Raw genomic sequence first — 14,170 nt, forward strand, 5'->3', positions numbered from 1 at the left:
TCTCGGGAGACCAATGTTTCACTTTGGCGGTTGCGGATTCTTTCCTTTACAATATACCTTCTCTTCGACATATTTGATCTGATTCGTTATAGTATGACTGTTGAAATTCCTTTCGTCTCATAACACCACTGACAGTTCATTGGAAATTTTGATTTTGATGCCACTCTATGGTGACTGGCTACTGTTTTTCTGTTTTGCGTTAATTTCTTTGTCCCACTATATCAATTACCAGACCGAAAGGAAGTGCCACATTCAGTGTAAGTATTGTATATAGTAGGCCAACTATTCTTTTCTGTCAAATTTTTGTTTCTCTCCAAATTATGCATTGCCAGGTGTTACCATAATATCCACACTATTTCAAACTTTGCTCAGAATACCTATACTGCGTTCGCCCAGACTACTCCGTTTTGTCATCAGGAACGTCTACCATTGCAGTTGTCGCAAAAATACCAACAGCTTGAAGCAAAGTACCTACCGCTTATTTACTCTTCGAATCCTAAAGCTTAATTTGGTCAGAAGGATATCTACAGCATAGTCAGCTTCCCTCCCCGCTTCCCCCAGGAATCACTATACACCCTCCTTTCAACCCTGCTTTCCCCCACCCTTACGCTATGTTGATCAGATAACGTTCAATTCCTCTTATTCATGGCTCTTAACATCTTGCTCTACTGACAGGTAAGCAAGCCAATGTGCGTGTGGCTTGTCTTGTCAAGAACATGTCGGCCATTTTGAAACACTGAAAACATCTTCAGAAAATATTACATCTCTTTTATATTTATCGTGTTTCGTCTGAAAATCGTTCTTGTAAATGGATATCTCATGAAGAACCATAAGACACACAAAGAGGTACACAAGCATCATTTAGAAAACCCAAAACCCCTGAAAAGCTCTGTTTTCGGAATAAAACCAGCGTTGACCAATTAAAGTCCTTAAACATAAAAGTAAAAATCTTACCCACGACTCGTAGGTGTATCTTCCATGTAACCATCTTTTCTAGAAACAGTTTGTTAGACCTTACTTCACCGAACTGAATTAGTTACTGGCTATAACAGAGCACATCCCCGAATGTCATTTCTTATCAATAAAACATTGGAAACATTGGAGAGGCTATGTATCAATAAGGATGTGAATATTTCAAATGGTTCCGATGTGGTCGACTTACGGTTTTATGTTTTCCGGCTGATGTATGACGACAGCTTCACGTCCTATGTCGACAAAGACCGACCTGTCTCTCTCAGTCGCGCGTACAGTGTTTTCTTGCCTACCATTAACCCTTTCTCACCAACAATCTCTGTGACAAGGCCATTTGTGCGGGGGATATTGTTTCACACTGTGAGGAACGGGTTGTATGGAGTTACCCTAAGAAATCAGTGACTACATATCACCCTTAAATTACTTACATAATATACTTACGTCTATAATAGGAAAAGGTGCCTTGACTCTTTGCCAACACAAACAGCTGTACCGTTTTAGTATCAATTCAACTCTTGGGACAGTTTATATGATAAAGACGTAGTGGTCAAATTATTAACTCTATGACTACATTTTGCTTTTACTTAATGTTCGTTGGTTTGTTAATAATTTTCTGGGGACCGTGATGTTTATGAGAATCATTTAGAACGATAGCGACATGTACCGATGGAGAGCTTAAACCAACATGTCCCTGAATTTACAATACGTTGTTGCACGTTAAAACACGTTTACCTCTGCTATTACTTGACTCATCTAGTGTTAAAATTCAGGGGTTTAAACCAAATAAGTAGATATCGGTGTTGGATCGATGGTGCAACCCTCGCTCTGCTAGTCGGGTAGCCTTACCACGGTGTTTTGTACGACCTAATCGATGTGTGATACAGGCTGGTGGCATGTACAGCAACCGTGACACATTGATTTTTCTTTCATTTATGACAAAATGACGTTGTGGAGGAGACAGCATCTCTGAGGATCATATGTGAAACGTGATATTCAATAATATGTGTTTGTGATTTGCGCGCGCACGTGTTTGTGTGTGTGTGTGTGTGCGCACGCGTGTGGGTACAAGTTATACAGCTTAGCACACCTTCTCCGTAGTATTTACATAATATTATTTACATTCATTATACAAGATGGACAGACAAGAACAGAATGGCGAGAAATATTGGGACAATTGCAATAGTTAAGAAAATCCTTTTGATTGACAAATATATGTTTGAACAATTTAAATATGTTTTGATTGGCATGATCAGTCAGATCTGCATTGCCACATAGCGGTAACTCAGGTATTATATCAACATTGGTAACACTGCGTAAATTACCCATCATAGTAGATCTCTGTTGAGTATATAGCTGACAGTCAAATAGGTAATGAATTTTCACAAACATATCCACAAGAACATTTTGGATTATCTATTATACCAGCACGGTATAGATCGTAATTCAGTTGACTACACGTGTAACGTAGTTTTGTAAGGGTGATATCAGTGATTCTCGTTTCAAAACCAAAGCATTGGGGAGCTGTGTTTTGCGTTACAACAATAGTAGGTTCAAAAGAATTCAGTGACACGCTTCTTCTAACTTCAACTGGAAATTCATTCCTCATTCTAATAGTGGGTGGAAAATACGAATTATACGAAAACTTTAATCGTAAGAAGGGAAGCGAGACATCGTCAGAGTTACGAAGATTATAGTTACTTTTAGACGCTACCATCCCAGGAATTAGATCATTAAGGTACGACGGTGCCATATTATGCTGTATTTTGTATAAAAGACAACGTTTTTGCTTTCTCCTACGCTCTGATAAGGATTCCCAACCAGTTTCATAATATAGATGTTCATGATGAGCATATTTTGGCAAACCTGTTACAGTTCTTGCTGCTTCTAATTGCAGTTGTTCTAATGTATTTGCTTGGTAATGAGCACACTCATCCCATACTTCACTCGCATGTCCAACACACAGCGCGGTTATAAAAATTTGAGTTTACGTAGAGAAGATATCATTTTTGAAGTTGTTTTTACAATATTATCAGTGTGGTCAGACCAATTACAATCTTTGAAAATGTTAATCCCAAATGTTTATGATTATCAACGGTTTTGACCAAAACCCATTTGAAGCAGAGATTGAGGGCCTCAGCTTTCTTATGCAAGGTGAAAATAATTGCCTCAGTTTTATCAGGACATATGTTATGAGCCACCGCTTTGCCCAAGCGCTCAGCCTTTCCAAGTCTGAATTCAGTTCTCTTTCAATGAATAGGTGATCATGAGAATATAAGCCTAGCGACGAATCATCAGCAAATAATCGTGTCAAGAATTCTAAGTGGTTCATTCTCAGGACGTGGACAACCTGAAACTTTGCATTCGCAGGATGTGGACAGGCGGTGTACCTTTTTAATATCGTCTGTTGTTTTAGTAGGGGATTATCTGGTCGGGAAGTGTCAAAATGTGAACTCTCATCCGAAATTGTTTTAGTTCCGTGAACCGTGTTCACTCATGTAAGCTTGTGGTTGTTCCCCGTGTGTTTATGATAGGCAAGTGAGTTCCCTCTGAAATTGTTTTCAGTGTTGATTGATGTCATAACATATGTCCTCTCCGATAAGTATACACCGATAGGTGAGTAAACCAATAGAGTGTCGATATTTAATAATAAAATTAGTATGTCAAGTATGTCAATATCTAAATGTGTATATTCATACCATTATTCACACATAATAATTTTGTATTTTAGATCCGTGAAACTATGCAGAAGCTCATGGAAAGGTTAGTGCAGTGTCTGTTTGACGAGGCTGTTTCATCTCTCAAGAATGGCCAATGGACAGAAGAGAACCGCTCCCTAGTCGCCTCCATGCCCACCTTCCTCATGGAGAAAGATGTCTTGTACAGCGCCAGACGAGCGGCACTCCCACCCCTGCCATCTCATGGACGGGATCTTGACGTCCCAGGCCATCTCAAAGAATTACCATGTGGAGAAGAACTCCTGCTGATCGACGATGGCAGCGATAACAGGATCCTTGGTTTCAGCACTACATCCAATCTAGACAACCTCTGTGCCGCTGACACCATCTACGGAGACAGCACTTTCTACGTAACGCCGAACCTGTTCTATCAGCTGTCCACACTGCATGCTATGGTTTTTAAGAAGATGGTCCCTCTCGTCTTTCTGCTGCTACCTTGGTCCGAGATGAGAGGGATGCCAGGGATTTTCAAACATTCCAGGTAAAGACTAGCAATTGTTATTCTCAGTAGTATAAAGTAAACCGAACTGTATAGATGTCAAAAGCTTTATACGCATCACAAAATACCACACAATAGTGGGTTTTTTAATCATCTAAGGCCTCACATATTTGGTCATAAATTTCAATTAATTGATGGACAGTTGAATGACCAGACTGAAATCCTGATTGTACTTGTATAATAACCGTCGGATTTACATGTTGTACAGATGTTTGACATCACTCTATCAAACACCTTGCCCACACAACTGATCATGGATATAGGTCGATAGACACAGACCATTAAGCGGTCACCCCTTTTAAATAAGGGCATTATATTTGCTTCTTTCAACACACTTGTATATATACTAGTCTTTAATGATTGATTGAATAACATGCATAGTGGGATACTTATTGAATGGACTACATTAAGAAACTTCTGACTGCTTCTGTCCGGGCCAGAAGCGTGTGAGTGTACATGCATATGTGAGAGCGCACGAGCGTGCGTGCGAGTATGTGATCGGACATAGGTAGAGTTGTACCTATTGCGTTATTATATCGATGGAATTAAGTTCTTAAGTTTAGATATTATATACATTCTGCACTAACTTTCACCCCTGGACTTCAGCAACACCCAAGCTTTACATCTGGATTCTTCATCGTTTCAAGTGTAGATGCACATAAACCGTGTCTAAATACTTTTCTTTTTGGTCGTGCATTGAACGTAGATAATAAATATGTTCATATGGCATGGGGTTCATGTTACCGATTTTGTAACGTGCGTGAGTTAAAATCTACCATCACACCAGCAGTATTTCAGCCATATAGTGACGAGAACAAGTTGGTGTGACAAATGTCTACCTAAACTACAAAATGAGGACTTTATTTCCTTTTGTAAACAATACGATATATTTTGCCTTATTGAAACTATGAGTAGCGATGCTGCTGCAGTGATTGGTAATATATTCGAGGAATACAAGTGTTATACATCTGATGCAACCCGATATGTCATATATTGAAATTAGAATACGGGCTGTGGACCACCAGCAACCAAAGCTAGGCCACCTTTAAAGAGGTTTGTAATCTAAGACAGTAGTATCAAAGGCAGTTAATGATCTACCACGACAAAAGAGGAACAGAAAGTATCCCATCTTCCATCTGTTTTAGCAAAACTGAAACAACTCAAGCACATATATGTATGGCACTGCTATAATGTATTTCTGTATTTGTCCTTTTCTATATTTGTCGGTTTGGGGTGTGTATGTGTGTGCGTTACTGTGAAGGTTTATCTGTTACTTTCTCATGAACAGAGATGATAATGATCGGTTTTGAATCATTGAGCATCGGCAACGTACTTGACTGAAGCTGTGACATATCAAATTGCCTTCAGTGTTATTGTTCTTGTTGCAGATAGTTTAAATGATCAACAGAAACATCTTAACATTCGTCAAAGTTAATGTGAATCACAAAAATAATGGTTTTCAGAGAAGGTGGAGAATTATCATGTTTTGAAAAGTGAACATACTGTGGGAATAATGTGGTTGTAGTATCTAATTATACCTATCTGGCTCTAGTTCTTAGCCAGTGGTGCTCTACGGTTCCGATTTGTTGGACTTCAGCGTCTAGAGTGTATGGAGAGAATACAACTTGTAGTGATTAAACGGTTTTTTGACATTAGTGCACAAGGGCTCCGAAAGTTTTAGCTGAGAAAGAATGAGGTAGATTCCAAGTTTATTTTGGCTTCCCTGTTGAGATGTGTTAAGTTTTGGCTTAGAGTTACTGGTATGCCTAGTCATAGGTATTCACCTAAAGCATATTAAATGTATTCATTAGATATGTTGTTCGCCATACATAGGCCTCATGGGCTACGCTTTATTAGGCTACTGATTTGGTTACGTTTGGGTGTTTCAGGGTGTTGGCAGTGTTGAAGTATTTTTTCTCAAATTTTTAGTAACGTCTTACTGATATCATAACTTAGTAATGGAAATGTACCTTGCAGTATCGTTGCAGTCTGATATGCTTAAAATTGACTGATGTTTTCACCCATTAAACCGGTAGAAGCAGAAGATGAAATACGGGATACTAGTGACAACAGCGGCATTTTTAAAGCCAAAGATGGTACTGTTTGGTCTCCGAGTCTTCCACCTAAATTCTGTGTACCTGAATGGGACATCTTTCGTCGCCCTCGTCAGATGTTATTTAACGCTGATCATGTGTGTGAAAAGGCTTATTTGTCGAAACTTTTGACGAGTTGGTTCTTGTTCTAGGTCGAAAGGCAGAGAGTTCCAAAAGGTAGCAGCTGCATACTGAAAGGACTTGGCACCAAGCAATTTAATTTTGAACTAGGTATGAACAGTAGATCATGTGAGCGCAGAGTCATGACAGGAGTGTACAGCGTCATGAGGTCTTAGGCATATGCTTGTCCCATTATGTGAATTGCCAGCTAAGCATCAGTATTTTCAATTTAATGCGTTCAAGAATGTGAAGCTAGTGGAGAGAGACAGGAGGATGTGTCATGTGTGACTGGATGGTTTGTTTCTTGTCTTAATGCGAGCAGCAATATTCTGGATGTTTTGTAACGTGTTGATCAGTTCCAAACAATAAAATGTTACAATGTTATAGCCGAGAGAGGATTAACGTTCCCATGGGAAACGTGGTAGCATCTCGTGTCAGCAGATGGCGAACGGATCCAATTTTTCTCAAATGGAAATAGCGGCATTTATACAACTGTGAATGTTTCTGTAGAGAGATTACAGTCAGTATGAACACCACACTGTGAAGATAAAATATCCACTGCAGATTGACGACTTGTATCACTTTTATTCAGCCTTGAACGTGGCCCTATAAAGAGTGGTTCTGTCTTGTCAACAACAACAACAACAAAAAATGGGCAGAAGAAAACTTTGAGGAAATATTACTTAACGAAAGGATTACTCAAACTAAAAATGCTTTTTGGTTCAACTTCTTTATTACACAAGGTCACAACGTTTCGAGACAGTTCCTAGTCTCTTCTTCACCTGTTGTGACCTTGTATAATAAAGAAGTTGAACCATAAAGCATTTTCAGTTTGATTCCACCAGCGTCTAAATGCCTTTGAAACAACTTTAAAGGATTACTCGTCGATGAGAATTGGCTGAACCACCTGCTCAATAAATGTTAGGGTTTTCATCGTGCACTATACGTATGTGTCTTCTGTTTGCGATGGACTCTTCACAGTCTGTTGTGCGTTTTGATGAGGAAAATAGCTTATCACTAACCTCCGACCACGAATCACAATAACCGCATTGATATAGACTTACTGTGCTAATGTTTAGCTGGTCTCATCTTTAATGAAAAACCAGGGATTTTAACCTCCTTGTTTTGAGGGTGTGTGATAACGAAGGTCTATCCGATTGTTTAATTTGCGTTAGGCTCCTAACATGTGCAGTATTATTGTTGTGTTATGTCTCATGGAGACTCATTGCTTTTCTTCCCGTCTTACCGATGAGTCCCGCTTTGCTTGTGAACGATCGATACAACGACAAAAGTCTCCCTGGTGACTCATGAATTCAGTCATGTCAACATCTACCTTCAGATGTCGATAACAATGAACACATACCAAGTGGAGAACCTAGTCGATAATTGCATCAATGCCATTAATATGTGAGTGTCTTTAGCCTGTACCGAACCAGAACAACCACCTGACGTCATAGCACAACACGATAATTGAAAATAATCTTCAACATATCTGAGATACTGACAACAGCATTATGGTGTGCCCCAGTGGTCATAAAAACACGTATATCGTATTGCATAGTATTGTCATTTTTAATAAATATCGAACGTGGCTTGTAAATATAACCCCTTGCATTATCAGTCAAGCAATGGCGACGGTCTAGTTCGCATCGAGCTCGTAACTGCACACTAGGCGTCTTGTTACCAACTACTGTATCATTGTATCTGTTACGGCCCGGATATTGGCTTTCTGATGACAATCAAAGCAACGAAGGACTAGGTCATTCTTCATTTGACATCATTCCAGTAAATATTTGGGGTTGAAATTGTATACATGTGATGTTTGGGGATTATTTTCTTTGTTTCATAATGAACTATGATGAAAAGCAGATCAGTATGATTATCAACAACAGAATTACAGATGGCTTACAAATCAGTGAGATGGAGGTTCAGAGGTTCAGATACTTTGAAGTTTTCTTGTAATAACATTCAGGTTTGGCACCTTTGGTTTTAGGGTCACACAAATGAGCAATAATATCTGTTATGGATAAACTATATACCCCCTAGTGTTGGTCCAAGGCCTAAATTCATAACGTAACGTGGTACTCACCCATATAAAAGCAAGCCATGGCGTCTTTAACCTTCCCTATACACATATTTAACCGTTAACCAGCGTCCGACAATTATGTCACAACATAGGTCAGTCGTGCCGTCAGTAACTAACAATATCTATGAGTAATCGTAAAACTAATGTGAGCCTCTTATATTTTGGAATATATCACATTAGTTCAAGCTTACTCTGTAATTGCTTATGTAGATCGAGGACAGTGATCACAGTCTCCCGTCCCCAGTGTTATGTATTGATTTCCAAACTGAATCGCGAAGGTTAACCCTTAAAACAGTCAGAAACATATATAGTTGGATCAGTAAATAATAGCACTGGATCAATGAACCATCAGCAAAACATACTGAATTACGGATTTTCAAATCAATAAAGAAAGGTAAGCGTCATCCCAAGCATATTCGCAGTATATATGTTTGTTCAAGGTTTGGTCTATTTCTCCAATCATTACCAACACCCGAGGGGATATCAGAGAGGGACTACAACTTCCATTGTCCTTGGTGAGTTGATATACCTTCATCTGCTGGGTTTTTTTTAGCACGCTATTGTGTTCTATTGTTTTGTCGAATTTTATGTTTTAATGGCTACATGCAAGTTTTAAACCTAAATCCAACAGTTTTACCGTCTGTTGGCGAAAGCTGTTTGTGGTGTCAGTGTATTTACGTATACATTTCTGAGAAATTTCCGATGTGTCGTTATAGAATAACTCAAACAGGTATGGTGTCCGCAGAGGGACTGGGTGAGAAGAAAAGGAGCAAGTCAGATCGTAGAAGGAAGGCCTTCAATCGTCCTCGTCTTATCTGGGTACAGTTAGCCTTCCAGAATGGTTTAGTCACCTGAGTAAATAACCCAAAACAAGCTCTTTCACGTCGAACCTCTCTGAGGAGGGGACGAAGTACATCCAGCTCTAAGACAGAATTTGGACCAAAGATAACAATCGGAGGTCACCCTCCTTACGAGAGAACAAGCACAGACTAAAAGAAGATTTGACACTCAATGAACTCTTCAATTAACAGCTGACACATACAACCCACACTTAAACCTTTAACAAAACTAATCCTTCAAACGTTGCATGCAACAATATGACAATCTAAAACTACAAGTACTATGCTGCACCACAGTTCGTAATTGAGTGAGTGAGTGAGTTTGGTTTTACGCCACGTTTAGCAGTATTCCAGCAATATCACGCCATGGGTCACTAGAAATGGATTTCACACATGTGGAGAATCGAACCCGGGGTTTCGGCGTGAGGAGTGAACGCCTTATTTACTGATCATAGGACAATAAAAGCAAATATTGTCTCGAAAGCCTGCTCTCATATGACACCTTGAATTCATTCGTTTACAACCAGATTCGGGCGTGAGTTTCCAACTTGTAGTGGTGGTAACATGTGCTCCTCCTTTACTACAGTGACGCATTAGAACCAGGGGGAATATCGATGCCCGAGCAGAACTAGTCGTTCTTTGTTACGGTCTGTGATCAGGCTATGTTAAAGGACTCGAAGGACTCGTCTGTCACATCAGGCAGAACGTTTATTCAAATTCGGTGCATCAAAGAACGGTGAAACATTTACCATCAACAATAGGCCATTTCAAAATGTCTCTTTTCCCCAACGAATCCAGGTTCAAATTCGGCTTCAAAGCTTTTATAAGACGCAAATGACGATTCACTTGTATGGATCTCGCCATCTGCCAGGAAGAATAACAAATACTGATTGAACAGAGTATATCGGTGTTGAGGTCACTATAGTTTTATCAACAGATTTTGGAACAAATCACCAGAGCCAGCGAATGGCCTGTAGTCCGTCCTGCCGCCCAACGTCGAAATTCGATTACTGCGAAAATATCGATAACATAGAACTGTATGTTTTCCCCAGTTTTTCATAACATACAGGCCTAATCGTTTCAGGGCGAGAACCCTTAAAAGATACTTATAAACTTAGTGTGGAAAATCAACTTGTCATAATTTTGTGTCAATTTAGATCAAATGCAGTTGTGCTGCAACTGCTCGTTTGTTAAAATCGGCGACACACATTGATGACTATATAGAAGAGGAATATATATCCGAAATAGAAATAAAGACATTTACACTTCACTTTCAGAAAAAAAGAGATGACTATAGGGACAACAGATCCATGACAATAATAGACACAACAAATCACTGGCAATAATGGAGTCAACAGATCGATGACAATAATGGATTCAACAAATCGATGACAATAATAGAAACAACAGGTCACTGGCAATAATGGAGACAACAGATCGATGACAATAATGGAGACAACAGATCGATGACACTAATGGAGACAACAGATCGATGACACTAATGGAGACAACAGATCGATGACACTAATGGAGACAACAGACGAGGACAATAGCAGACGTCAGATCGAAGATCAATGACAATAATGGTGACAACAGACCAATGGCAATAATGGTGGCAACAGATCGATGACAACAATAGTGACAACAGATCGATGACAATAATGGAGACAACAGATCGAGGACAATAACAGGGACAGCAGACCAAAGACAATAATGGTGACAACAGATCGAGGACAATAACAGGGACAGCAGACCAAAGACAATAATGGTGACAACAGGTCGATATCAATAATGGAGACAACAGATCAATAATGGAGACAGCAGATTGAGGACAATAACAGAGACAACAGACCTATGACAATAATGGAGACAACAGATCGACAACAGACGACAGATCGATAACAATAATGGAGACAACAGATCGATAATAATAATGGAGACGACAGATCCCCAGATCGATAACAATAATGGAGACAACAGATCGATAACAGTAATGGGGATATACCTTCCCAATTAGTTTGGAGGTTTGGAAATTTACCTTTCAGTGATTTTCGATGATGTCTGATGAATACTGTGAATTTTCTGTAAAATGTTTTGCTTGGTTTCTGAATCGGCATGTCACAGATATGAGTATAGAATGATATAAATATAGGACCGTGTGTGTGAACCATTGGCGTTGATGCACACTTGATAACCACGACGTACAGACACCACTAAGCGACTGAAGAAAACTTGAGGAATGTTGTTCAAAATTGTCTCAACCAACACTTCCTTAAGTCAGCTAACGTTAATGACTCATTCTGGGCTTGACGTAAACGTTTCTCCTTTTCACCCCAAGCCTGTTCAATTGGGGACAGATCCGGAGAAACAAATGATCAAGGGAGAACCGCAATATTCTACTGTCTCGGGAAATCAACAATAGCGACGTCTACGGCGGCTACAGCACTGGGTCACCGGATCAGTCGACAGACTGTCTACAGCAGACTACGGCAGTATGGTATAAGGCCCCGTCATCCCTACTGCGGACCGCCCCTTACGCCTCGACATCGGCACGACAGATTGATGTGGGCCAGGCGAGTCCGACGCTGGCAACGTCGTGACTGGGCACGTGTTCTGTTCTCGGATGAAAGCAGATTCCCCATCTTCAGAAACGATGGACGACAGCTTGTTTACCGAAGAGTTGGTGAAACGTTTGGCGCCTAACTGTGTTCATCAAGTCTGACCGTTTGGAGGTGGAGGGTTAATGGTTTGGGGTGGCATATGTGGTGACATGAAGACAAGGCTTGTCGTAATTCGTAGAAATTTGAATGCGCAACGTTGTCGTAATGCCATCTTACGATCTGTTGTGGTGCCCTTTCTTCAGCAACAACCTTGTGGAATCATTTTCCAACAAAACAATGCAAGACCACACACAGCAAGATTGACACAGAACGTCCTTAACAACGCCAAGACACAGGTTTTGCCATGGCCCGCATGTTCACCGGACATGAATCCCATCGGACACTTATGGGACCACCTCGATCGGCAAATCCGACGTCGCCCTCTGCCTCCGGTCAACGTTCAGGACTTGGAACGATATCTTCTCGAGGAATGGCAGACGTTTGACGTCATCAGTCCGCAGGCGTGTTCTGGTGTGTATTGAGGCTGACGGTGGACATATCCGCTACTGACTTGACTTTGAGACGTTTCAGTTGACATTTCATATTGTTTCCCTGATTAGTGCTCTAAGGAAATGTTCATTTTTCGACCCCATCCATCTTTAAAGTCTTGTCAAATTCAGTGTTCAAATGTGACTGAAATGAATTCTTTTACAGATATTGAGAAATGATATTTATCAAAAGAATAACACCAATTTTGACCGTGTCTATTGTTCTGTTTTCATTTTATGTGGCATCGTTTCTTTTGGACACTAGTTTACATATAGTTCACTATGGAAACTATAGTTCACTATATTTTACTTGGATTAATATAAATATAAGACCGAAAACGGAATTTGGAAACAGTCTATTTGCAATGTGTGAGAAAGTACACATAACAGTGAATATCTGCAATCTCGGAAAGGACGGCCGCCATGACTACGCTATCAATCTGACTGTCAGATAGTTCTCAAATAAAGTTTGCTGGCGTTATATGAACCACCACTAGCGACCACATCATTGGTGTGTAGCCCCCTGTTTTACGGTTAACATCTGCCCAGCTCCGCGGGCATTGAACGGGAGGAAAGTCTGGCGTCTACTATGGTTCTAAAGATGTTCGATGAGGTTCATATCCGGGTTTCTTGTGGCCATTGACAATGTTTCGAAGGCGTTGTTCGAGAAATACTCCGTAGTATCCAGTACTCCCTATTGATAACATTACCAATGACTGTCCTAGGTATTGTATTGAGATCCAACCTGAGATCCAGCCATACGGAACGCACGCCGAACACATCACTGAGCAACCGTTAAACGAGTCAGCTGTATGGATCATCTCCTGGTGATACGGCTCGTTACGATTTCTCTATACGTTTCCATTCGCGTCGGAAACGTGTAGAAGGCAGCCATTGAACCACGCCATAGAAAGGGACATGTGATCGGTAGACGTGGCCTCACACTAGCATGCAGCTCCTTGCTTGTACTAGTGTAGAGTTTGTACTCCATTCTCCATTGCTGGTGCAGTTCCTCGTCATTGGTCACTGCGTTTTGCCATATATATCTTCCAGGTCTTGTTCGATCCTTTACTTCACCGGAGGCCACAGGCTTCCTCACAAGTCGTTTAGTTAATGAACTAAAGTACTGAACTACTGATTTCACTCTCATTTACAGATGGCAATACATATTGCAATAATACACATTCAAAAGACGCATCACACATTTAATGGCACCGGGATATGAGGCTTAATATGACGATATTGTCTGGTGACAGTATGTTGACAGCATAATACATGGTAAACAAGGATATAACGATATGCAAGTAACGGATGTACCTGGATGGTGGAACAAATTACTGATTAACATTGAGACACCGAATGCAGTAATACTGTAGCCATGTTTCTCACATATTTGTTGCATGGTGGCTGTATATGCACATATAACAAAATGTTCGTTTTATTTTAGGTCATAAAATGCATTTTGAGTTAGGACAAGAGTTACCTCCCATTGGCCACATCTTTCACTTTGTAACATCTACAATAGAACATTGTTACCTCCCTTGAAACAGCGCTGCAATCGCCTAGGTTACACGACACCAAATGTTTTCCTAAAGACTTCTATAGTAACGTTATATTTTCTTAAAAAATCATGCAGACTATCATTAGCCATTCCATGTACACATGGGCACAGTCTGGC

The 14,170-nt window shown here is 40.2% G+C and overlaps 1 protein-coding gene across 2 annotated transcripts in view; it reads right to left on the minus strand.

Moving 5' to 3' along the window:
* The window catches only part of LOC137281524 (uncharacterized), a 31,927-nt gene extending 30,676 nt beyond the window's left edge, over positions 1-1,251 (minus strand). Inside the window, exon 1 of one of the 2 annotated variants that reach the window (XM_067812803.1) lies at positions 1,163-1,251. Coding sequence is in view for 1 of the 2 variants with exons in the window: in XM_067812802.1 (XP_067668903.1) it covers positions 955-988 (34 nt within the window). In the remaining variant the exon portion in view is untranslated. Of the gene's footprint in view, positions 1-954; positions 1,068-1,162 lie in introns of those variants that run through there. The other variant, XM_067812802.1, reaches the window with a different exon arrangement.
* Positions 1,252-14,170: the final 12,919 nt, after the last annotated feature.

Source organism: Haliotis asinina, chromosome 4 (assembly GCF_037392515.1).
Source record: "Haliotis asinina isolate JCU_RB_2024 chromosome 4, JCU_Hal_asi_v2, whole genome shotgun sequence".
In the NCBI taxonomy this organism is placed as follows: domain Eukaryota; kingdom Metazoa; phylum Mollusca; class Gastropoda; order Lepetellida; family Haliotidae; genus Haliotis; species Haliotis asinina.